Source organism: Enhydra lutris, unplaced genomic scaffold (assembly GCF_002288905.1).
Source record: "Enhydra lutris kenyoni isolate GAN:26980312 unplaced genomic scaffold, ASM228890v2 scaffoldscaffold1, whole genome shotgun sequence".
Taxonomy (NCBI): Eukaryota; Metazoa; Chordata; class Mammalia; order Carnivora; family Mustelidae; genus Enhydra; species Enhydra lutris.
In genome coordinates this window covers 56,974,659-57,002,229 of record NW_019154085.1, presented here as the reverse complement: position 1 = coordinate 57,002,229, position 27,571 = coordinate 56,974,659, and the positions used below count along the sequence as shown (strand labels likewise).

The 27,571-nt window shown below is 34.7% G+C and overlaps 1 protein-coding gene across 6 annotated transcripts in view; it reads left to right on the top strand.

The window, feature by feature from the left end:
• Nucleotides 1-27,571, top strand: part of LOC111143279 (bromodomain adjacent to zinc finger domain 2B) — a 313,123-nt gene that overhangs the window by 167,438 nt on the left and 118,114 nt on the right. For 4 of the 6 annotated variants that reach the window (XM_022496956.1, XM_022496922.1, XM_022496931.1 and 1 more), the window contains exons 3-4: nucleotides 7,734-7,877; nucleotides 26,837-27,025. In XM_022496956.1, coding sequence (XP_022352664.1) covers nucleotides 7,736-7,877; nucleotides 26,837-27,025 — 331 coding nt within the window. In that variant the 5' untranslated portion in view covers nucleotides 7,734-7,735. The remainder of the gene's footprint in view (nucleotides 1-7,733; nucleotides 7,878-26,836; nucleotides 27,026-27,571) is intronic. The other 2 variants (XM_022496948.1, XM_022496939.1) reach the window with 1 other exon arrangement.

The following is a 27,571-nucleotide window of genomic DNA, read 5'->3' as shown; positions in this document are numbered from 1 at the left end:
GCCTGGGTGGCTCAGTTGGTTAAGCAGCTGCCTTCGGCTCAAGTCATAATCCCAGCGTCCTGGGATCGAGTCCCACATCGGGCTCCTTGCTCGTCAGGGAACCTGCTTCTCCCTCTGCCTCTGCCTGCCATTCTATCTGCCTGTGCTCGCTCTCTCTCCCTCTCTCTCTCTGACAAATAAATAAATAAAATCTTTAAAAAAAAAAAAAAAAAGAACCCTTTCTCTGCTTGGTGCAATCCTATGGATCCATGAGTGTAAGCCCCACTGCCCACCAGAGACAGGTGATGTAGAGCGATTCCTTGGAAGCAGTCGTAAAAATTGGTGTTCTAGATAGGGGTATGATTATTATGGTGTGGGACCAGGAAAACAATCTCTCCTGGCATCCACAAGTAGGCAGTCAAGAGGTGTTCCCTAGGCAGTAGCCCTCTAAATTGGGGCACTCGTTGCATGTAAAAGCTTCCTTCTGGAAGATACTGGTGTTCTGGAGCACAGTAAAGAGGAAAGTGTGAAGATGACATCTGCCTGTCTCCATCCCTGTGGAGTGTTCCAGCAGGCTCCTGGATCTTTGTGTTAAATTAGATGCTGCTCCCTTATGCCAGTGCTTTAACTCAAGTAGTTCTGGGTGTGATTGGCTCCCTCTGAGCTGAGTCTTGGGGTGGGTGAATCTGAATGTGAGTCCTTTAAAGGCAGTTTCTCAGATCACATGGTCTTGTAGGTCTTGAGATGCAAGCTTTGTTGGTTCTCAAAGTTGTTGTTTTGGAGGCTCATTTCTCAAGTGTGTGTCATAAAAGTTGGGGTGCCCAGTGTGGGGCTCAAACCACTTGCTCCTCAGGAGAACTTCTGTGTTTTGAGTTCCTTCCTGGTTGTGTGTCCCCGTGCTAGGAGTGGGGTTTTATAGCAATATTGTGTCTCAGCTTCTTACCTGCTTTAATGTGGTTCTCTTGTTTGCCTGATATCTAGTCATCACTGAGCCAGACTTTAGGGGGTTTTTTTGTTTTGTTTTGTTTTGTTTTGTTTTAGAGGAATTTGTTTCATGGGTCACTGTAGACTCAGTGTGTCTGTGGGAAGAGGTGGATTCGGGATCCTTTTGCATCACAATCTTGAACTGGAACTCTCTGTAGAACATATTGAAGGGTAATTTTCAGCAATAACAAATCTTTAGAAGTTCTTCCTTTTTTTTATTAGTTTAACTGTCATTAATACTAGCACATGGTAGCAAGTGGTCAAAAAGATATATAGTGAAAAATAATTCACCTACCCTAGATGCCAATTCCCTAGTCCCTTTAGCTAGGAGTAAAGAGTTACCCGTTTCTTTCTTTTCTTTGTTTTTGTTTGTTTGTTTCTCTCTCTCTCTCAAGAGAGAAAGTGTGTGCAACAGCGCTGAGTGAAGAGAGGGGCGGAGAGAGAGAGGGAGAGGGATGGAATCCCAACGGACTCCATGCTGAGCCAGAGCCCCATGTGGGACTCAATTACAGAATCCTGATGTCATGACTTGAGCTGAAACCAAGAGTCCAATGCTCAACTGATTAACCCACCCAGGTGCCCCCAGTTACCAGTTTCTTAAAAATTTTCTAGAAGTATTCTACATATACAGGCATAAGAATATTCTCCCTTGGGGTGCCTGGGTGGCTCAGTGGGTTAAAGCCTCTGCCTTCAGCTCAGGTCATGATCCCAGGGTCGTGGGATCGAGCCCTGCATTGGGCTCTCTGCTCAGCGGGGAGCCTGCTTCCTCCTCTCTCTGCCTGCCTCTCTGCCTCCTTGTGATTTCTGTCTGTCAAACAAATAAATAAATCTTTAAAAAAAATAAATAAATAAAAGTCATTTACCAGAGTGCCTGGGTAGCTCAGCTGTTTGAGCATCTGACTCTTGATTTCATCGTGGGTCATGATCTCAGTGTCATGAGATCAATCCCCATGTCAGACTCCATGGTCATTGGGGGTCTGCTTGGGATCCCCTCTTTCCCTCTTCCTCTACCCCTCCCCAATGCTCTCTCTCTCTCTCTCAAATCCTTTTTTAAAAAGTCATTTATAATTAATATGTTGTAATAAATATCCTTTACATATATCTTTACCCATATATGTGAATATACTTCTTGGATAAACTGAAGATTTTGAATGAGAGTGATTAATATTAGAAAGACAAACCTAATGTTAGGATAACCAGGACAAAAATATTTTTGCATGATATGCACAAACTCTTAAATTCATTTTGCTCTTTAAGAAGTGTGTTTTTCCCGTTAGGTTAGCTCTGCTTCTTCCCCACTGAAAGGGAGTTTTTATTCTAGTTCATCAGACTGTAGTACTTTGCATCTTTCTTTCTTCAACTTTTGAGTATATGTGGATATCTTGCATAAAATAACATGACTTCTGTTTGTTACCCTGCTTTATTTTTCCCAATCTCTTATTCATCAGCCTCACTTTCCAGAAATATATTAGAAATTCCAGTTAATTTTAGTTGTATTTCCTAATTAAGCAAAGCTTTAGTCTTTTTGGTTGTATTTTGGGACTTCGTAGATTAAAGGAACAATTAACTAGACATTGTCTCTCTTTTTATTCTTCTGACTTTTGTATCCTTGTTAGAAATTTCTAATCATTGTCAACATTTAAATTCATATACTCTACTTACAGTTTAGTTGATCCATACATGTTAAATTTTGTTCAAATTTTCTGTAATATTCTTTTATATCTTAGGATAGCCTCTTTCTCACAGATGTCTCATTGAAAAGGAATATTTAATCCGTTTGGATAGATATTTACTGGAGAGCATGAAAATCAGTGCTCTACTCTTGTATAATTTTTTTTTTTTTTTTGGAGATTTTATTTATTTATTTGACAGACAGAGATTACAAGTAGGCAGAGAAACAGGCAGAGAGAGAGGAGGAAGCAGGCTCCCTGCTCAGCAGAAAGCCTGATGCGGGGCTCAATCTTAGGACCCTGGGACCATGACCCGAGCCGAAGGCAGAGGCTTTAACCCACTGAGCCACCCAGGCGCCCCTTGTATAATTTTCTTATCAAGTCTCTTGAGGTATAAATAATACAACTAAATCTTTGAAAGATTTAACAGAAATTTATAATTTATCATGATACACATTTGGAGATAGAACCAGGGCAATGAAAGGAAAGATAAGGAAAAGGGGGAATTAAATTGTTAAATATTTTGAAGATTTATTTATTCATTTTAGAGAGAGAAAGTGGGGGGGGTGCAGAGGAGAGAGAGAATCTCGAGCAGACTTCCCACTGAGTGCCAGGGCTTCATTGCATAATCATGACCTGAGCTGAAATCAAGAGTCGGACACTTAACCAACAGAGTCACCCAGCCATCCCAAATTGTTAAATATTTTAATACAATGTGAAGGTTTTGTTTTGTTTTGTTTTGTTTTTTACCATCAAGTTGGCAAAACTCTGATAGTGACTTGAGGATTAGTTTAGTTCAAACCTATCATTTTTTCAGATAAGAAAACTAGTATTTAGAGTGTCTGTGACTTGCTCCAGATCACAGACTGCAGCACAGAGCACCTGGTTGCCAGCCCATTTTTTTTTAAAAAGATCTTATTTATTTATTTGACAGAGAGAGACCGAGATCACAAGCAGGCAGAGAGGCAGCAGAGAGAGAAGGGGAAGCAGGCTTCCTGCAGTGCAGAGAGCTGATGCAGGGCTGGATCCCAGGACCCTGGGACCATGACCTGAGCAGAAGGCAGAGGATTAACCCACTGAGCCACCCAGGCACCTCATGCCAGCCTATTTTTGTTTGGGGATGCAATTGTTACTCTTTACGGTGGTTGTTAAAATATGCGAATCTTCAAAGGAAATTGATTCATTTTATATATTCATATTTTAAGTCACAAGATATTATGCTTAAGACTCAAAATAACTATGTTTGAAAATGTAGGTAAATGAAAGTATTGTAAATAGAATGACTTTCCTTCAAACATATTATATAATTTTGTTTGTTATCTAATAAGGTGTTTCTGCCTTATCTCCTATTTCACAAAATCCCTTACCAGAAAAGTGTTTGTATCTTCTTGGCTTTTGTTTTTGTTTAGCTACTTAAAATCTTGAAATATTATTTGTCCAAGTGTGTTCACTTGCCTGGAAGTTATCTAAAGAAATGGTTTTATAAAAGTGGTTGTCAGGCCTTTTAGAGAATAGTGGACTTGTAAATCTAATGTTAGTGGCACTACTAAACCAAAAGCAGCAGCAGAGTGACTACCTCATGATCTTTATTATTCTTGATTACTGTTTTTCACTTGAGTTTACCTTGCAAGGATAAATCAGGTTTCACCAAATCTACCCTTGTGCTTTGAATCCCCACAGAGAACTTTTGATATTGCTGACAAAGATAAAGACAGAACACCTTCTAGGAGAAATTATCTACGTCTGTTATTATGTTTCCTGCAAATAACACAAAGGGCAGCTGATCATGTTTGTACTTCTTAGCCCACGTGTCTTGCTTTTCCTTAATAGCACCTGTTCAGGTTTACACCTAGCAGCTGTCAGCATTCATAAACTCTGTGATTACACAAAAGGGAAGTCTGCTGTGCCTGAATTTGAAGTGTTATCATTAACAACTGATCATTGGATCTTTTTGGAATGAGTATAGAAAATCATTATGCAGAAAAGTTGTTTGTGACAGTTCTGACTTTTGTCTATTCTCAGAATTGCTATTGGCAAATATCATCCTAGTAAAATATAGTAAATTCATGTTATCCAGTATGAGCAAATGTTCTGAGATATGTTAATGACCTATGATACATTATCAGTTTTAAACAATTAGGACAAAATGTAAAATAATAGATGAGCTAGACTGACACAAACGATAGGTTGAATATAATGATAATGTTATCATTTATCACAATGTCAATAAATCCACTTGAATCATCTTATAACAATTATATAGAATTACTACTTACTAGGAAGTTTTAGTTAATTGCATTCTAAGTAATACAATTTTTGGTACTTTAGATCAGGATTTCTCAACCTTAGCGCTCCTAACATTTTGGGCCAGGTAATTCTCTGTGTGGGGGATGTCCCCTGTATTGTAGGAGTTTAGCAGCATGCCTGGACTCTATCTCTGCAGTATTAAGATCAAAATAGTTGCAATAAAGTAATACGTGAATAATGTATATAAATAGAACTTCTAAGGAAAGTGGCTGCATAACCATATTTAAAAAAAAAATTAAGCCCCTTTCCACTTAAATGAACAAAAGGAACCAAAAATAAAACAAAATTCCACTTTATTGAAACTAAGAAAGGCCTTTAACATCATACCACTAGCTGTAGTTCTACTTTGTTATTTACAGGTTTAAACTTTATTTTTTTAAATGTTATAATAAAGAACCTACTAGAATTTTATTTCTACAGAATAGATTCTCAAAAGTAGATTGTAAGATCCAAGTATATGTATATTTTTAATTTTAATGACCATTTCCAGGAAAAGATCTTCAATAAGCAATATGTAGAGACTGCTCATTTTGTTTTCTGGGTTTTACCTGCTTTAGTCCTGAATCAAGTAATAACAACTGAAAGAAAAATACCTAGGGTTCATAATTTATTATCTTAAAAAAAGTAATGACTATTATTTATTGAATACTTTTACGCCAAGTAGTCAGCTAAAGTACTTAATCTATGTTATATCACCACACTATTTTTGCGGTAGAGTACAAAGGCAAATTAAAAAAAACAAAAAACTTTACATTTTTAAAAAAAATAAACACATTTAAATAGCACATTTTAGAATTTAATAAGATAATGAGGTTACCAGCTATACATTTTTAAAAATAGCCTTTTTCTGTAAACTCTAACAAAGGTTGCATAATTTTTGTATATAGGGAAATGAGGCTTATGGGTGAAAATTGTGGAGAAAATATTAGTATGGGCCTTTCCATCAGACCAACCACACGTCTTCAAGCTCCTTGATGACCATTTGATGACCCAAAACCTGCCTTTCAAGCGTTAGTTTCATGTAACTAACTATCAGTAACAACTGCTCTTTTCCATGATGACTGCTGATATGGAGAAAGAAAATTTCCTTAAGAATACAAACTCATTATAGCAGTATCATCATCTGTAGATGTGCTGACAGCAGTGCCAGAATATGAAGAGAAATTTTGAATTGTATATGATTGGAAAGCTTACTGAAATGGTTACTAATAATGCTATATGTTAACCTGAGATAACCTTTACTATATCTATCGATCTTATGAGTAAAATCATCTAAATACCCTGTGGATTAAACCAACTTTTATACATTAGCTCTGCCTTATTTTAATTGGTCAGTATTTTAAAATCAGACTATTTTTCTTAGAAAATATAAAAATGAAGACAGGGAAATCAGATGGGGAGATGAAGCATGAGAGACTATGGACTCTGGGAATCAAACTGAGGGTTTTAGAGAGGAGGGTGTGGGGGTGGGTTAGCCCAGTGATGGGTGCTAAGGAGGGCCTGTATTGCATTGAGCACTAGGTATTACATTCAAATAATGAAGCATGGAACACTACATCAAAAACTAATGATGTACTGTATGGTGACTAATGTAATTTTTAAAATTATATAAAAAAGAAAATATATAATAATTATGTGAATTGCTTATAGAATTCCATACAGAAATCTTTTTCATGGTTAGATTTCATGGTGAAAGTTTGCTTGTGGTTGATCATAAGTTCAGTTATAAATGAGCAGTATCTTTTGTTTTGTTTTTTCCTATAAATTGTGCACTTATTAATGCAATTGTGAATTTCATGACTTTCTTGCTTACTTGTAGGATCAGTGTTTGCAGAGAGTACTAAAATAACTGTAACCTATTCTAGATTTAAAAATTTATTGGGATATAATTGATATATAACATTTGAAATTAGTTTCATGTGTACAACTTAATGATGGATATTTAGATATATTGGAAAATGATCATCACAATAAGCCTACTTAACATTCATCACTACACAGTTACAAATTTTTTCTTGTGATGAGAACTTTTAAGATCTACTTTCTTAGCAACTTACAAATATACACTGTAGTATTACTAACAATAGTCAGCATGCTGTACCTTATATCCCATGACTTATTTTAAAACTGGAAGTTAAAACATTTTGATCCCCTATTATTCATTTCTACTCTAGATTTTTAATATCAACATAAACTTACAACAAGACCAATGTAAGATTGCACCTGAAATTAGCTAAGCAAATAAATGAAGATATGTGTAAGTGCTCACTTATTATAAAGGGGTCATACTAAGGCCATTTTAACTGTAGTTCAAACCTGACAGTAACAACTCTAAAATGTATTTGTCTTTTTGGTGGGCGAGGAGCGCTTGGTCTGATACAAGTTACCCAGTCAGATTGTTGGATGCTTAAGACTTTCAAGACTTGGATTTAGAAGATCCATTCCAATGTGGTGTTATTTTCTTGATTTGTTAAGATAATATGGGTATTATGTTGTAAATGAATAGATGATGAGGTGATTTAGGAAGAATAAGAAGTTAATATGTTATATGCAAATCTATTAAAAGAAGTTTTGGTATACTTAACATTAAACTTACTTCATAAATTGATATTTTAAATTGTACTTATGTTTTTATTCCATATTTTATCTTTCTGAAAAGCATGTTTTTTGAAATTATTTTATATTTTATAAAAGTATGCCTAAATGACTTACTTTGATAATAACATAGGTTTAATTCTTTGAATAATTCCACTATCTAATACTGAGAATTAACATTCTTCTCCCTCCCCATAGATATGGAGTCTGGCGAACGGTTACCATCCTCAACAGCCTCCACTACTACACCTTCATCTTCTCTACCTTCTGTGGCTTCATCAGTTTCAAAAGGCAGCCTTTCCACGGGAGCTGCTTCACTTAGCTCTACAATCAACCCATGTGGTGAATACCCTTTATTAACTCAGTTTTAGAATGCCATCCATTTACTAATTTGCATTCATAGTGTTTTGTTGAAATGAATAAAACAATTTCATTACCTCTGTTGACCTGTTGAAAAATAACTAGGTTAAACATCGAGCTTGTATTTTTCTGTATTTTACCAGCACACTGAGATTGCACTTTTCATGCTTATTAGGAGCATTCTTTGAGAGTCTCATCATAATGTCTTAATCTGACCATTTCAATTAATAAATGAGTACATGCAAAATGTTTTGAAACAATAGGCCCATGAGGGAGTAACGAAATACAAAGGGGTTTTTGGTGGTAAGGTACCAGTGCTATGGACCTTTTATTCTAAATTTGCTTCTGATATTTGAAATATCCTTCACCAAACTCCAGCTTTACCCCACTTCACGGATGTGTTCTAAGGGAGATCATTTACTCGCTGGAAAATATTTTAAAAATTAACAGCATGACAAGTTTCTCTTAAACATGAACAAAGTTGAAATTGCTAAAAGACAATAATAAAGAGCTTTGCTTCAGAAATGAAAATAACACACATTTTGATTAATTATGTAGAAGGTATTTTAAGTATTGCCCAAAATCACTCTTTGCCCAAACACAGATTTGATAGAATACATCCCTTTAAAAAAAAAAAACAAAAAAAAACGTGTTAAGTATGATTAATTCATTCCTTTATCACTAAGAAGCTTTTTAACCTTAAACATTTTTTATCTTAAATATTATTTCATATGTTTATAAGCAGTAGAACTAAATGATACCTTACTTTTTAAAAATTAGATTTATAATTTTGAATAAATAAAATGCATAAATAGGGAATGTTTGCCAACTAAATCCCTTAGTAAACTGCTGAATATATATTTGTTCAATAATTTTTTAAATCAATGGAATGACAGGAAGGATGTCATTTTGTCATTGATTTATCAGAACAATTTTCTATAACTTTTTTTTTTTTTAAGATTTTATTTATTTATTTGACAGACAGAGATCACAAGCAGGCAGAGAGGCAGGCAGAGAGAGGAGGAAAGCAGGCTTCCTGCTTAGCAGAGAGCCCGATGCGGGGCTCGATCCCAGGACCCTGAGATCATGACCTGAGCCAAAGGCAGAGGCTTTAACCCACTGAGCCACCCAGGCGCCCCATCTATAACTTTTTTTTAATGATTATGAAATAACTAAGATACAATAGTCTTTTGTTAAAAATAAATAAGTAAATAAAATCCCTGTTCTCCTGCATCCTGTGCAGTCTTGGTTTTAAGTCTTTTCACAAGGTCATGCACACTCCCCTTATGTGTGAGATAATGAATGCTTTTGATGATATGCTGTGTTCAAAAATAGTGATGCAAGTTTTATCTTAAGTTAGTTTGTCTAAATGATTGCACGCAATTGTACCTTTGTAATTACTCTTCCCTACTTTTTATGTCTTCTTTCCTTTGTTGTCAACTCATTTCAGTGTATCTTCCAGTCTGCTGTCTAGCTTTGTATTTGCTTCTGAATTAGTCTTTATATAATGTTTCTAAAGATTTTTTTTTAATGTTGAAGGTTTTAATAGCATTCTTAAGTACAGAACCATGAGCTTTCTGGACACTTTGCTGTTACCAGTTTCTCAGTTTTTTGAATTAGTAACATGCTGGGCACTATTTTTTGTTAGCAATAGTTGGGAGTTGCAAAAGGGGTGGGGTATGCTGAGTTGCTGAGTGGCATCAGAAATTTCCTGGTCTAGAAAGGAATTCACTTTTATCATTTATTTACCAACTTAAAATGTTGTAGGCTTTTTTATGTTGAGTTGCTTATTTTGAATGGAAGCATATTTTATTTCTGTGTTTATTCAGAAATAAATCAATTATTAACACATATTTTTCATATGTAGAGCATGAGTTTTTCACTTTCTAAGAAAGTACTTTTTTCTTTGTTTGTTTGTTCTTAGCTTTCGCAGTGTTATTTTTTTATTTCAAGTAAAGCCTTATATTAACTTTCAGCCCATAAGTTGCTTAAAAGAATGCACAGTTGTCCCACATAGCTCTGTTTATCATATTTTCCTGTCTTCTCTTATTTGATTCATTCTTTCTGGCCCATTCATTGGGATAATTCTCTTCATTTTAAAACAAGATCATCAAGTGTTAATGGGCCTGGGCTTTTTGTCTTAATAAATAACTTAAATCTCCTCAATTTGTTTGATGTATAAAGACACAAAACGATTTTCATCTTTAAAATGTCAGAACCTCAACAGTTCTTTAATGGCTCCTTTGAGGACAGTCTGTTGTTTGAAAGTTATTTTAATTGGCCTTTCTCTGTCATCTTCATTAATGGTATGTCTATAGGAATTCTTCTGAGTTACAAAGGATGTAATTCAAACCTGCTTTAAAACTTTGAATGATCCAACTAATTTTTTTGAGAATCCTTGTCAGGATTTGGGATTAAATCTACCTGCAAGTTAGTCTGTCACTATTATGGATGTTAGCAGAAGACATGAAACTCCTGGATCAGAAGTTTTATTACTTATTGTCACAACAGTTAATACGAATATCATGTTGGATTGGTTCCCCATGCCTTCCAAGTCCCACAGAGGCTACATGATGGCCCAAATGAATCTTTTAAATGCAGTGGGTTTGTGTCGCAGCTGAAGAATACTGACCTTGGGGAATCCATTGCTTTCAATTTAAGAAAATGAAAGCAAACCCTTTCCTTGTCTTAAAGAAGATGTTGCTTTATCCTTCAGGGTTGCTCCTTGCAAAAGCAATCCTGAGAAATGGCCTGCTTAAAGAGTGGTCTAGGCTTTGCATTCTTAGCATATCCAGCAATAACATGCAGGGACCTGGAAGGGGAGGATTACATCTCACAACGCAACACACCTTTAATTTTATTATAGTTAGCTAGGATAGAAAACAATATCGCAATAGTGATTGATTAATCTAAGGCTATCTGCATATGGGTTTTGTTGGTCTTGTCAGAAGAGTAATATTCCTTTCCCTTTAAGGTATGGTTTTAAAAAAAAAAAAATAGCCTGCCTGTTTCTAAAAAATAATTTGAGACAGCTTTCAGTAAATGTATTGGCACAATAAACAAAAAGTAAATAAAATATCAAAACATAGGCTCTAAAAACTGAAAAGGTGTTAGCTGAAGAAAGCCACTCTTAGCGAACAAAAAACTTACTGAATTAGCTGCTAAAAATAGAAGGAAAACATAATGGCTTACATGATTCACATACCATTGTTAGTAAGCATATCAGTTCCTCAGAAGAAAACCAGACTTTTTTTTCTGGCCCTGCGTGGTATAGGAAATATGTCACCAGAACATTTGTATAAAAAGCCAAAATGATGCACAGTGTCCCACGTGCCACTTTCACAGATATTCAGACTGTTCCATGTAATTGGCTCTGAGTGAAAGCCAAGGGAATAATTGTTCCACAATTAAATTTTATCAAATTTATTTGAGATTTGTGGTCATTGACCCAATGCAAAGATAGAACTTTAATACATTTCAGTGATAGTTTAAACTGTGTCATAGACCAGTGATTTTCAACCCATTTTTAAGGGTAGAACTTTCAAACAAAAGCTTATAAAAATACTGAATATATAGGGGCGCCTGGGTGGCTCAGTGGTTTAAGCCTCTGCCTTCAGCTCAGGTCATGATCCCAGGGTTCTGGGATCGAGCCCCGCATCAGGATCTCTGCTCAGCAGGGAGTCTGCTTCCTCCTCTCTTTGCCTGCTGCTCTTCCTACTTGTGATCTGTCAAATAAATAAATAAAATCTTTAAAAATAAAAATAAAAATACTGAATATATAAAACAAATAAGCCATTTAAAACTTCTCTGGCTAAAGCCTAAGTATGCTGAATTTTCTTTAAAAAATTAAAGAGACTGATATACATATGTATCTTAATAGCAGGCCACCTCCCTCTACAGAAGTGTGCCAAATCGTAGTATATTGAGTAAATTGCAGGTTGACCAGTAAAGGCCTCAATTAAGGGTATGTGTCAGTTCTGACGATGCTTAACTATGAATAGGAAAACATGGCAATTAAACACACAAGCCCATAGAAAGGCAGTCCTGGAGTGGGTAATGCCATCACAGACCTGGGCTCCTAATTTTATATTCTGTATTCCAGAGCATGCGACTTTCATGCTTATATGTATATCCCATGGCTGTAAGAGAGCTGATACAGCACTATTTTCCAGGAAAGAAGAAGGTGGGGTAGGAGTGGAGCAAAAATTGCATGCCAGATTACTTTGAGCCTTACTAAAGAGCTTTCCCAGAAACCCCATCCAGAGATTTCCACTTATATCTCTTTCATCAGAATGGTAATCTCAGCTTCAAGGACGGTCAGGGAAACTAGTTTTTAGCTGAGCGTACTACTGTCCTAAAGAAAATAGAGGTTATTAGTAAGGAAGGAGCAAATGGAGTGGCAGTATCTACAATGGCTAAGTGGAACCAGAGGGACAGGAGGTCAGGCTGGGGAATAGGCTCATGTCAGATCATTTAGAACTTCATGTGTGATGCTTAGAATTTAGGCAGAATAATGTATTGATTAAAAGCAAAGATTTTGCAATTGAAATACTTTGAAATTGAATCTTGGTTTATCCACATATTAGCTATGTAAATTTGGGCAAATTACTTACTCCTCTCTAAGCTGTAGTTACCTCATCTATAAAATAGATATAACACCAGCCATTTTGCAGCATTATAAGGATAAATGAAATAATGCCTGCCATACAGTAGGGGCTTAGTAAATTATAGCCATTATTTTTACTCGTACTTCATCCAAGTGGAAGGGTTTTATCATCACATGGCTTTGAAAATGAAAGCTTTAGCATCATGTTGAACATCAGTTTGCAATGAGAATGAGACCAGAGGCAAAGAAGACTTTTAGGAGTTACTTATATTTATCTGGGTGAAAAATGATATGGGCCCAAAATAAGGAGTTATTGGCGATGGAGAAAAAAGGTTGCAGAGATATTTAGGGAGTAGATTCTTTTGGAATATAATGACTACTCAAATTTGGCAAGGCAATGTTTAGAGAGAGGGAGAAGCCCTAACATGACTTGAAGAACTGGGTCAGGAGTGATGTAATGAGAAATGTGGAGGAGGAATAAGTTTAAAGGATAAAAGGCTTAGGTATCTTTTTGCTTATTGCATTTAATGGAATGTATATCCATTTATATATCCACACAACTGTTGGTGGATATTTGAGTCGTTTTTGCCAATTACAATGTTATGACCATTAAATATGGATTCCAATGCATGTAAGCATACATTTCTGAAAATGTCTTCAACTTTACCAGTAGTACTAATTTATTTTCCCACCAGCTGTGTATTAGAATTCCTGATGCTTGTCACCCATGCCAACACTTCTCATTGACAGCCTTTTTGATTTTTGTCAGTGCTGAATATGAAACAGTGTCTCATTAAGGTACCTTTTTATGTTTTTAGTCTTTTGGATTTCTTCTTTTTTAAAGTGATATTTTAGGGCTTTGATACATGTTTCTATTGGATTATGTATCTTTTTCTTTTTTTTTTTTTTTAAAGATTTTATTTATTTATTTGTCAGAGAGAGAGAGGGAGAGAGAGCAAGCACAGGCAGACAGAATGGCAGGTAGAGGCAGAGGGAGAAGCAGGCTCCCCGATGAGCAAGGAGCCCGATGTGGGACTCCATCCCAGGACGCTGGGATCATGACCTGAGCCGCAGCTGCTTAACCAACTGAGCCACCCAGGCGTCCCTATGTATCTTTTTCTTATAAATTTATGAGTGTTTTAGATTTTGGATGCTGGTCCTTTTGTCAATTATATTTGTGAGAGATATCTTTTCCCAGTCTTGGTGTGTCTTTTTTTATTCTAAATTGCCTTTTGATTAATAGAACTTCCAATTTTAATGTAGTCAGATTTATCATATTTTTATTTATGCTTATTCTTTTTGTCTTAAGAACTCCTCTTTTCCCTTCAAGGTCATACATAGTATTTTAAAGATTTCACTTATCTCTCCTTCAGTATTAACTTTGAAATGTCTATGGCTATCAGATATCAAGCCAGTTGTGAGAGACTGAATTGGCTTTTTGGTTTTGCAACTGTGACCATTTGGGGCTGTTAGTTGATACATCAGTCAGTTCAGTCCATGATAACACAAACCACTAAGGCTATTTAAGCAGAAAAAGGTTTCTGGGTACTTACGAAATTATTGAAGAGCCAGCTCCCTCATTCCCACAAATGATTTCAGGGCATTACTGTTGAATTGGCCTGCTTAAGGAAACTACCCTTGGTTCAATCAGGACATCACTGTTCTAACTGAAGACTCCATGGGTCACACCAACTTAGCCGCAATCCAGTAATCAGGAACCACGGATATAACTGCCTCCAAGGTTGATCTGTGTTGCCTGCTAGATCTATACCAGCCAAAAGGATGCCTCATGCACTGCTAATCTGCCAGCTTAACTCCATTTTTAATTCTTTTGAAACACATCTGATTGGCAGAATCTAAATAATGACCAGAATCCTGGCTGCAAGAGAGACTAGTAAATGTAGTTTTTAGCTGCCCAGCTTCTGCATCTCAGAAAGATACAGTGAAAGGAATTTAGAACAAATGTTAAATGAGCAAATTACCTCTTCACTTGAGCTCATCTAGTGATGCCCACCGTCGTATCTCCCAACCTGTGAAGTATAATAAACTCCTGATACATATAGATGAGCTTTATTCCAGTTTCAGCAGTTTTTTTTTCTTCAGAATATTTAATAACTCATGTATATGTAGTACAAATCTCTTTTGAGGGGTGTCTGGGTGGCTCAGTCAGTTAAGCCTCTGACTTCCACTTAGGTCATGATCTCAGGGTCCTGAGATCAAGCCCCATGTCAGGCTCTGGGCTCAGTGGGGAGCCTGCTTCTCTTGCTTCCTCTGCCCTTCCCCCTACTCATGCTTGCACTGTCTCTGTCTCTCTCTCTCTCAAATAAATAATAAAATCTTTAAAAAAGCAAAATTAATCTCTTGAGATTTCTCAGAAATGATATAGTTGACCTCTCCCTCCTTCTTGAAAACCTATTTTGGGGGGAATGTTTGTATCAAATTGATATTATTTCTTCCTAAATTTTTGGTAGAATCCACCAGTGAAGTCATCTGGGTTTTCAACTTTTTCTTGTAGTTGTTGTTTTGTTTGTTTTTGGAACACATTAAAACACGAGTTCTACTTTTTAAATATCAATGCAGAACTATTCAGATTATCTTTTTCTTCTTTAGTGAGCCTTGATTGTTGATGTCTTTCAAGGAGTTTGTCCATTTCATCTAAATCATTGAATTTATGGGCACATTGTTGGTCCAAATAGTGCCTTATCCTTTGAATGTCTTCTCTTCCATTATTCATATTAGTGAATTATTATTATTACTAATTATTCAATTAGTGCCCTTTTTCCTTTGTGACTAGAAGCTTATCAATATTATTAATCTTTTTGACAAACTAGCTTTTGGTTTCATTGGTTTTTCTCAGATTTCTGAGATTTATTGATTTCTGTCCTTTATTATCTCCTTCTGTATTTCTGTGAGTGTGATTTCCTGTTGTTGTTGTTTTTTTGTTTTGGTTTGGTTTTTTGTTTTGTCTTTTTCTTTTTTTTTGGTAACTTCTTAAAGGGAAGGCATAGCTCGTGTATTTAAGACCTTTCTTTTTCTTATATATGCATTTAAGGCTATAAACTTCCCTGTTAAGTTCTGCAATAGCTGTATCCTACAAACTTTGATTTATTTTCATTATTATTCTAGTGAAAATATTTTGTTTTCCTTTATGAATTCTTTGACCGATGGGTTATTTAGAAGTCAATAATTTGACATTTTGATTTTTTTAAATTGATGTCCATTTTAATGTCATTGTCATCAAAAATATACTGATGACGACCCTGTTTTCTGGCTTTCCACTGTTGCTTTTTTAGACTGGCACCCTGTGGGTCTGTGAAAATTGTCAGGTTAGCCAAGTACTTAAGCAAAGATGAGTCTCTTTCTCTCTGGTTTCCTTGCTTCTAAGATTACCCACTACTTTCCAGCTGCTCTGCCAGATTTGGACTCTGTACTCTGTATTCTAACACTTCAGGCTTTCTGCTATCTAAGCTAATCATGGTGAAGGAATGTACTCAATTAAGAAATACATCAAACTCAATTGACCTGACGTGTGTACTTCTGTCTTTGAAGAGTAGATTTCTGTATATTCTCTGCTAACTATTTTGCTGTGCCCCTGGGGTCCTTCCCCGTTCATGCACAGTATACTTATAGCTAGGTATTTATTGCCAGAATTCCTCCTTTAAATTTCTTTAATTTAATTTAATTTCTTGATTTTGTTTTAAATCTAGTTTTTATTATCATTTTCTGTGGATGGTTCATGTGACCTCTGCACTACTACTACAATATTACTTAAAGTGTCCCCCCAAAACAAATCACTTTAAAAATTTTTTTGCTTAAAAAAAGGGCCATCTGTACCCCAATGTTCAGAGCAGCAATGACCACAGTTGCCAAACTGTGGAAAGAGCCAAGATGCCCTTCAAAAGATGAATGGATAAAGAAGATATGGTCCATATATATAATGGAATATTATGCCTCCATCAGAAAGGATGAATACCCAACTTTTGTATCAACATGGATGGGACTGGAGGAGATTATGCTGAGTGAAATAAGTCAAGCAGAAAGAGTGAATTATATGGTTTCACTTACTTGTGGAGCATAAGGAATAACACAGAGGACATTGGGAGATGGAGAGGAGAAGTGAGTTGGGGGAAATCGGAGGGGGTGAGGAACCATGAGAGACTATGGACTCTGAGAAACAAACTGAGGGTTTTGGAGGGGAGGTGGGTAGGGGGTTGCGTGAGCCAGCTCCTGGGTATTAAGGAGGGCAAGTATTGCATGGAACACTGGGTGTGGTACATAAACAATGAACCTTGGAACACTGAAAAAGTTTTTAAATTAAATTTAAAAAGAGAAAAATTTTTCACTTAAGACCCCAGGAATGGTATGTGACTCAGTCTAGTAATCCAAATATGTTATTTCCCACAGGGTAGTAAGGAGTAAGGAATAATGGGCACATAATGTAAGTTAGACTAATCAAAGACAAAGAGATCCCATTCTGGGATTCTTATTAGTGAGAAAGGATATGCTTTTGTCCCACAAATATAGGAGAAAGGGCCCATTTGAGGACATAGAGCCAAGAGAAGAAAGAAATTAGATACTGGTAAAGTTTCAATCAATCTTCCTTGTCTAAAGGGAGCTGTTTTCAAAAGTTTTTACATTATATGAGTTAATACATTCACTTTTTCACTTAGCCATTTTGAATTGGGTGTTTGGTACTTTTTGACCTAACTGATATACCCTCTAAGATCTAATTTCTGCCTAATTAAAACTTACCTGGTACTATTGTCACTCTGTTCCCCACTCCTTCAGAGTCCTTGGCCTTTTACTTCTTCAGTTACAATACATTCTTTCCCAAACCAGGATGTCAAACATGCTCTCCCTCTGTCTGGAAAAACCTTCATGTGGCTGGTTCTTTCTAATGCTTTTTCTCAGGCTAAATGTCCGGAGACATTAATTGGAGAATTCTCCTCTTTTCATAGTGTCTAGGTAATTGTTCCACTATCATATATTTTTGTCCCCAATAATTTCCTCCATTATACTCTTCACATATATAATTGTACATTTGGTGTTATTTTACTTATTTGTCCCTTTGTCTACATTGAAGGACAGAAACTATATCTGCTTCCTTTATCAGCATGTATCCAGTCAGTGCCTGGCACAAAATACATGCTTAAGAAGCAATTTTTGACAAAAAGAAGGAGATGAACTTGCAGGACTTGGACTTAAAAATTAGATGATAAATTAACTTTAATTAGTAAGTTTTCTAGGCCATGCTATATTTTGTTCTGGTAGTACCAAATGGCTATGCAGGTTTTAGCTGGGGATGGGCATTATAAGCCACATGGTGAGGAATCTTAAAGGATCAGTTGACATTACTGAAAAAGGTATGAATAAATAAAACCTTGCAAGTCCAAAGTTATTATTTTGTTAGAACTTCTCATTTAAAAAATAATCAGGGCTTAAGTTTACAGTCACTAGAGAATCATTAAAAAAAAAAAAGAGGTAGCCTATTCTTGTGGGTTTAAGAATAAACCCAAGGTTTCATTCCAGTTTCTTTTAGTATTTATGTTATGATATGAATAACTATTATAACATTTTTAGTTGCTTTGTCGATAGTGTAGATATCTATAAATTTCATTTAAAAAGACTCTCAAATGTTTAGCTGCATAGCCTTCCTCAGTGGGTTTATTTTTGAAATATTATTTTACTTTAATTTTTATTTGTAATTTTAATTTAGAATTTTAACAATAAATTACTATAGAAAGGTAATGCCTTCAAATTAATTAAGTACTCATAAAAATAAACCCAGTGTTATAGATTAAATTTTATCTACTACCAAAAAAGGATATATTGGAATTCTAACCCCCAGTATCTCAGAATGTGACCCATTTGGAAATAGGGTTGTTACAGAGGATCAAGTTAAAAGGAAGTTATTAGGGTAGGTTTTAAACCAATATGACTTGTTTCCTTGTAAAAGGGGGAAATTTGGACACAGAGACATGCACAGAGAAGCCCATGTGAGTATATAAAAAGAATACCTGAGGTTCCCAAAAGCTAAGAAAGAAGCATAAAACAGATCCTTCCTTAGTGCTTTCAGAGGTAGCACGGCCCTGTCATCTCTTTGATTTCAGACTTCTGCCCTTTGGAACTGTGAGATGTGGCTTATGTTCTAAGCCACTTAGTTTGTGGTACTTCAATATGGCATCCCCAGCAAATTAATATACCCAGTATGTTTTCCAAAGCTGATTTTAATAATTTTTGCTCATTATAAGAATTTTTTATTTATTGAAACATAGGTAAAATAAGATTTTGGAATTCAACTAATTTTAGTTACCTTTTCTCTATTTCATTATTAAAATAAAGTATAGCTGGACTTGAAGATAAAACTATATAAAAAATATTGTATATTTTTAGCATTTTAATCCATGAACTCTAAGTCCTTTCATTGGTCTAACAGAAATGCTTATTACAAAAGAGGAACTGCTCCTATCTTTAGCAACAATCATTTGCTAAACTGAATCAAGAACTGTTTACCATGTTCATTGTTAGAGAGTGGCAGCTTTTGTTCCCAAGGTTACCTAGACTTTTAATGACTTGTTTTCTAATTAAAAAAAAAAATTGTTTGAAAGGAAAATAGTAACTTTACATAGAATCCAGGCAAATCACTACATAATCAGATGTTCAAAGTTACTATCACCAGTACACATAGCAACATCTTGGACCTCAAATATGTTGTGCTGAGAAGGATGTACTGCTTCTCCTTCCCAATGATGCATAACCTCTTCTAATCATGAGAAAGCATCAGACAAACCCACATTAAGAAATGTTCTACAAAATACCAGACCAGTACTCTTCAATGTATCAAGATCATGAGAGACAATTCTGAGGAACTGTCACAAATAAGAGAAAATTAAGGAGATATAGCAACTAAAACTGATAAGTTATGAATAAATTATTAATTTTAATTCATCAAGATTAATTTCCTGGTTTTGAAAATTATTTTATGTCTGTAAGATGTTAACATAGGGGTGGTTGGGACTCTACTAATTTTGAAACTCTTGTGAGTCCTAAAATAATCTCAAAATAAATGCTTTAAGTGAAGACTTTCATTCTATGCCATGCATCTTTTTAAATACTAAAATATAGGAGTTAACTGGCTGAGAAATTTTTGACAGTGCAGGAATGAAATGAAGATTATTTGCAGGAAATGTCACCATTAACTATAGAATTCTTTCTGTTCTCTAATCAAAGTTCCAAATTATATTTTGTACATTTTGAATTCCAGAATATTTGAAGATTTAATATATTTAAGAATTTTAATATGGACCAGTAATTTGAGCATTTCTTTAATTTACAATAATTTTGATGATGTTCTATTTGTTATTGCACTTATTCATTGCTAGTGTTGAAGTGTGCACATAACTTTTACTTGAATATGCTGCCATTTTTTATGATTAGCATACTTTGCAGTTTGTAAACTAGAGGCTGATTTTGCAATGCCATAAAATTATGCTTATAATTTTAAAGAACTAGAGACAAGAGTTTGAAGACATGTTGCTACAAGTTTGGGAAGCAATGAAAAGATTAAAGACATTTTTATTTCTAGCATACAAAAAGCTACATTTGTGGAGTTCTATCATAGTAATATAGTATATATATATACTATATAGTATATATATATAGTAATATAAAATATATATTTTATATATTTTTTAAATATAATTATTTTGCTTTAATTGGCTATCTGGACTTTTCCTGACTTAGGAGATTTTGTTCACTGGTAGTTCAGGTTCAAGGCATTAGTACAGTATTTATACTATTCTGTTCTTGTGGGGGGAAAACACTTTTTGTGTTGTAGCATGAAATGCACTAGCACTAATAAAGATATTTGCAGTTACCATGCCTTGTTACTGAGAAACTGACATTTTATGTAGCTGCTTTAAATCACTTATACCTAGATTGGCTAGCAGAATTTGAAAAGCTCTGCTCAAAAGTGTTCAGCTTCTTATAATGTAAGTCAGAAGTTAGGTATTACAGATGGATATTAATTTTTATTGTGCAAAATGTGCACATTTGTTACCTACCCATTAAAATAGAAACTAAAAAGTTCATAATATTGAAATTACATTTGAATGTTAATATCTGTTAAAAAGAGTAAGTGTAATCTTCTAAAAGTATTTTCATTTTATGATATAATTTATCAGGTTGCAGATGTTTTCTCTGAACAAAATTTGAGAGTTTTAATCATAACAAGTTATTATTTGGGAGCATCTTCTGATATTAGATATATGAATGTAGAAAAAATTACTTCTACAAACGTGGAACATTCTAATATCCAAATAATTTTATTTTCTAGTCATAAGATTAATAGAGCCTGTTTGACTCATGTTGTATTTTGTTTCATGTAAAACAGTAACATTCTGCTTTTTTATTAATATAGAATATGCTTTGTTTTAAATGTAGCTATAGCATTCACTGAACCACCACCAGTCCATGATCAAAAATCACCTTGTGAACAGTAGCTTAAAATTTTAAGACAGCTAAAGGCTGACATTGTTCTGATAATGGAATGAGGGTGTAATCTAAACAGCACCCCCTGCTGTATAAGAAGATAAAAGCCACAAGCCACATTGGAGGGAGAGGCAAACCACAAGAGACTGTGGTCTCTGAGAAACAAACTGAGGGTTTTGGAGAGAAGGGGGTTGGGGGGTTGGATGACCCTGGTGGTGAGTATTATGGAGGGCACATATTGCATGGAGCACTGAGTGGGGTGCATAAACAATGAGTTTTGGAACATTGAAAAAAAATAAAATTAAATTAAGAAAAAGTCACAACAAAGAATTCATTAAATCAGCTTCTAATTTCCCAAAGACCTTTGAGTAACATTGTAAAGCAAAAACATTGCTTTTTATCATTGGAGGAGAGAAAAAGTGAGATATGCAGTTGACCTTTGAACAACACAGGTTTGAACTGTGTTGTCCCCTTATACATACTTTTTTTTTCCCAATAAATACAGTATAGTACTATAAATGTACTTTCTCTTCATATGGTTTTCTTAACATTTTCTCTAGCTTACTTTATTGTAAGAATATGGTATAGAATATAGATAACATACAAAATATGTGTTAAATGATTGTTGAGTTGTCAGTAAGTCTTCCAGTCAACAGTAGGATGTTAGTAGTTAAGTTTTGGGAGGAGTCAAAAGTTACTGTTGGGTTTTCAACTGCAGTGGGGGGAGGGAGAGTTGGTGCCCTTACCTCTCTGTTGGGTAAGGATCAACTGTATTCTTAATTATTTAAGAACGATTAAGTTATTCTAATCATTCAATGATAGAATGATTCTAATCATTCAATCTAATCAAGTTAATCTAATCACGAATAATTATTCTATCCTTTTAAAAGAAGGAAACAAGAAAAACTATCATTTTAGTTGTCTGTAGCAGGTATTAGGAAATGTTGCCCTTGCAACTGATAACAGTTTTTTTATGCAGTGTTTTGTAGAGAGTAAAAATGATTAAGAGATGGCCTTTTCCTTTGTAACTTTAAATCCTAGTAATGGTACAGTGAAAGATAGCAAGTAATCATGAAAGCTCAAAGAAACTGCAAAACATGTCTGGGAAATTCAGGGATACTTCTTAGGCAATATGTTTTTGAGATGGTTAGGATAGATAGGATTATGAGGCAAAAGAAATCAAAATGCATGTTACATAGGCCGGGGGATGGGAGAGGTGTGAAGTAGAGGAAATAATGTGACCAAAAATACAACAGTGGAAAACATTCGTTAAGTACCAGTTGTGTTTCACACTTTGCAGGTATTGGGGATACTACAATAAATGAGATTCAGTTTTTGTTCTCAAAGAGTTTAAATCCTAGTTTACCAATTAATTGCATAGAAGTGATGGTTAAAACAGTGGAAGCACATGAAATAACTGAGAAAGCATAAAGAAAGAAAGAAATGTAGCTGGACAAAATCCTTAAGAATGTTTACTTTTAGAAAAGAAAATCCAATAAACCAGACCAGGATTTTTATTAAAAGATATAGTTAAGAAGATGATCAGGACAGTTCCATGACCTGGAGCTTAAGGGTGAACATGGGTTTTGTGTTGTTGGTTTGTGGTTTTGTTTTGTTTTGTTTTTAATTTGTTTGTTTTTGGGTTTTTTTGGTCCTCCTCCCCTTCCTTACTCCCCTGAATGTGGGTTTTAATGAGGAAGAGGCACTCAACAATGCTAGATTTATACAGAGTGGTGAAAATTAAGACAAGTAAAGATCAGTGGGACCTGGTAATTAAGAAAACTTCAGTAACTTGAGGTTTGAGGTTTGGCACAAATATTAAAGATTCTGAGAAGAGGGGAGGGAGTAGACATACAGGTAAGACTTCTTTCAAGGTTAACGCAGGAAAGATGGTGATGAAATTGAGAAGGAAGAGTAGATAGGGTCAGGGGAGTGGTAGAAGATTGGGGGTGACTAGAGGTCATGCTAAGAAATTAAGAAAATGGAAATGGGAAATTGTGGTTAGAGTGCAACTTAAGAGTTTAAGAGCTTGGAGGTGGTAGAATTTTGAGTGATCAAATCCAGTATGTGACTTAAATGGAATCAGGGAAGAATAAAGACCAAGTGATAATTTTTTTTTAAAAAGATTTTTATTCATTTGAGAGAGAGAGACAAAGAGCATGAACAGGGGAGAGGGGAGGGGGGGAAAGCAGGCTCTCTGTTGAGCAGGGAGCCCAGTGTGGGGCTCGATCCCAGGACCCTGGGATCACGACCTGAATTAAAGGCAGACGCTTAACCTTCTGAGCCACCGAGGCGCCCCTGGCCAAGTGGTAATTTAAAAAAAAAAAAAAAAAAAAGAATCAGGCTTCAGTGAAGTAAGGCAAAAGGAAGCGAGGAAGTATACTTGCAAGTTTAAATGAAGATTCAAAAGAACTTCCTGTTCTAATTGAAGGTCTTTGGATCAGTCCCATGGATGGGCCTCTTCTGCTCTTAATGAATAGTGAATTAATTTGTTCAACAGATAATTTATTGTATTTCTACTTTGAGATAACATTTTAGGTATTTAGGATCTATTATTGACTTCTACATATGACAGTACCAGTTTAAATATATTGAAATATTAACTAACTTGTTTTATTATATCGTGGTGTAAAAAATAGTTTAGTACTATTTAAATTATGTTCAACCATGAATTTCTTGAGGTCAGGGATTGTCTCATTCATACTTGTATGCCAAGTTCCAAACATAGCACATGACACTTTATAGGTATGTTCATGAAATGCCTGAATTACAGAAACTTTTGAATAAAGAACAGAATGATTCTGGAAGTTTTTTTGTTTTACATGGAATTAGTATCTGTGTTTTTTTAAAGGTGGTAGAAAAACAGCATTAAATCATAGTGTTAAGAGTTTTTTTTTTGTTTGGTTTGTTTTGTCTTGTTTTTTTTAAAGATTTTATTTATTTGACAGAGAGAAATCACAAGTAGGCAGAGAGGCAGGCAGAGAGAGGAGGAAGCAGGCCTCCCGCCGAGCAGAGAGCCCGATGAGGGGCTCGATCCCAGGACCCCGAGATCATGACCTGAGCTGAAGGCAGAGGCTTTAACCCACTGAGCCACCCAGGCGCCCCCGTGTTAAGAGTTTTTTAATGAGAAAGATGTACTTATTGTATCATTGACTAATAGGTTCTTGCTGTAATGGCAAAACATAGTGAAAAATATGATATGTGTTATGGAATTATTTCTCTTCTGTGTACAACTATATCTGTGTAGCAGAGAAAGTCTCTAATGTGTATTTTTGATAATGCATGATATCACTGTAATCATTATAATGTGGTCTTAGTCTTTTTTACTAAATACAAACGTGAATAGACCAACAGGGAATAAACTCTATAGATTCCATTGTCACTTGGGTGTTTTCTATGCTTTAATTACCTTCACCAAGAATTTTACAAGAAGGGATAAGAAAACAGAATAAGACAGCTTCTTTGTAATGTCGCCAGGCATAAATGTAACTTTGTGTACAGGACTATACTTTTTTCCCCATTTTAATCTGTGGTGAGTAAAGCTCATATTTTGTTAAAATTCTAGACTCACTTCCTCTTAGTTATCACTCTTTTTAGAATTAAAAAAAACTTTGTTATCAAATTGTATGTGATTGGTTCTGAATTACTGCTGCGAGAGTGACAGCTTCATTTAGATATTGTTTGTGCTTTATTTTCATGAGACTTCAGGGTTTAGCTCATTTACTTCTTCACAAAAATAAAATTGATGTTTTAACTATGCATCTAAGAATGCTTACTACCAGTTCATTAGCTATCATAGAAGTATTTCTATCATCTCTGATCCTTTATAATTTTAATCTGTTCTGAATTTTCATATTTGTGTAGTTTTGAGTTTACCCCACAGACTTTTTTCATATTAAATAACTGTTACATGGAGTTGACATATATAATTTAAGCATTATTATTTTGTAAAATATAAATGAAAAATGATTCTAAAATCCTCAAACTAGAATGTTCACTTCAACTTGCTTATCCAGAAAAGTGATAAAAAAGGAAATGTAACTAATCATAGTATAAATAAATATTAATGAAACATTTGATTAAGGACATCTCATTCATGAAGTTGAATTGATTGTTGAGAACCATGGATTTTACATGTGAAGATAAACAAATAAATACTGGTTCTTAATGTTACAGGTTCATGTTTTTAGAGAAACTAGCTGGCTTTTAGAGAATTGGCCAAAAAAAAAAAAAAAATCCACAGTCCTTCTGGTGTCCTGTTGCTAGGCTTGATGATGTTTGAATGACCTTCTCTAGTATTCCCTATTTTTGTTTGCCTCAACCTTAGTGCTAATGTAGTCTAGAGCTCTGATAACACTGAAGTACTGAATTCACAAATTTTCTTTTTAGTCTGTGATGAACAAAAACAGAGATTGGCTAACTTGGAAAAGATACCCAAAGTCTATCTTTCCCTTGCGCTCCCCTACAGTTTCTTTGTGGGCCGTCTTGTAAAGACACATTAAGGATCTTCCCTGTGAGATCCAGTTACTATGTTGTTATAATGGGACCTTGACCAGAAGTTTTTACCTTATAAGTTGATATAAGATATACTTGGTGAAATTTATTTAAATCTTACTACTTTAATAAAAAAATGTAATGTTATTTCAGTACATAATATAAGGTTTATTTTAGTCTCTGAGGTACACGCTAACCTTTTTGATGATTCCTCTTAGCTCTCAGGGAATAAAAAAGCAGAGGAGAGTCTCTTTGATAAATAACTGATAACAAAAAGTATACCTATTTTTAGCTTTTATTTTTACATTTCTCAAATGTATTATGTTAAAAACAATTAAATTGCAGTGCACAGTTAAGTATGATATAAACAGAAGATAATAAAGAAGACCTATCCTTATTTTAACACAGAGCATAATACCTTTCACACAATAAATTCTTAAAATAGACTAGAGTGTGGGGTTTGACACTCTATTTTCATAGTATCAGGATAGGGGAACTTAATTATTTCCTGGAAGTAAAAGGAGAATTTCCAAGTATTAACAAATTTTCTGTCAAATCTCTTACAAAGTATGAAAAATAAGTTGTGTTTTTAGTTGTATAACATTTCAACCTGGAGTTTATGACACTTAGAACTAGATTCTCTTTAGAATGCAGATTGAAAAGTCACACATTTGAATTGAATGTGATCCTTCCATCGCAAAGTTAAAAATGACTTCTATATTGATAACCAAACTTGGATGCATTTAGAAATATCTTAGTAAGTTTAATCATTAAATCTTTATACTGTCTTTTATATTGCTTTATTAGGCTAGAATATAATCCCTTTTTGGTGTCAACTCTCCTTACCTGAGAGCTATTGGACAGAGACCATAGCTTCACTTCTGGCTCTTGGAACTGGGAATGCTTTGCCCAGTGTGTGTGATAATTTGAGTAATGGCTTGGTGACAAATTGTGGACTGACTTCATTGGTTTTCAACCTTATGTTAATAGAACGCTTTTGTTTTCCTTGTTATGAGTAAAAAAAAAAAATTGATAATAATGTACGTGTATTAACAGAAAGTTCAATTCACATCAGTGGGTCAAATTATTATAATTAGTGACAATTATACCTAAAACATTATTTTTCAAATCTCAAATTCAAAGTAAATAAGGTTATGCCACTCATTTTCATTTTATTTAGAGTACTTTCATATTTCTGTAGGGTTTGAAGAGCAGAAATAGAAAAAGAAAAAAATGTAAAATAAAAATTTATGATAAGAAATTACTATAAATTTTAATTATGAACTCTGAAATCAGATAAATCTCATCTGTTTTTATAGTACAACTTTAAGTGTGTTTTTTTCCCTCCCAGGACATTTATTCAGAGCAGCTGGGGATCAACCGTTTAACCTGTCCACAGTGTCGAGTGCCTTCCCAATGGTCAGCCACCCAGTCTTTGGTCTACATTCAGCCAGCTCAGGGCATTCAGAATTTGGTGGTTTGGGGACACTTGGTACACCCACAGCCTTAGCCGCACATCCCCAACTAGCATCTTTTCCAGGTAAACATCTGTTACAAACAGTGTTCAAGGAAAGGAGGAAAGCTTGAAAATGTTCAAGCAATAATTTGTTTATTAAATTGAACAAAAAGAATAGTCTAATGCCTGGTATATTGAAACTCTTGTACAAGAATTGACTCAATCCTATTAATCATGTGCAAAAAAAACCACCCCACACTATGTGTGCTAGATGGCAGCGTTGATTACAGCTATGCAAGTGTTTAACTAGAGAAAGGGGCATCTGCCACAAAAGTGATTAATTAGGCCAAGTGTACATATTGTGAGTGTAGAGCTTGATGAATTTTTCTCAGCTTTATTTGATTTTTTAAAAAAATTATTTAACTTACAATGGAAAGTAAACTCCAGTTCTTATAATGAATATCTCTATACTTCTGAATTCTCATTTCTCTGCACTTTCCAAGGAAGATGAACTTGGCTCTTAAATTCTATATTTTTCCATATTTGATCAGAACAACTATAAATTTGCACCATTTGCATTATAGCAAGACCAGAATTATCCCCAGTTCTACAGATTATGACAATTCAGGA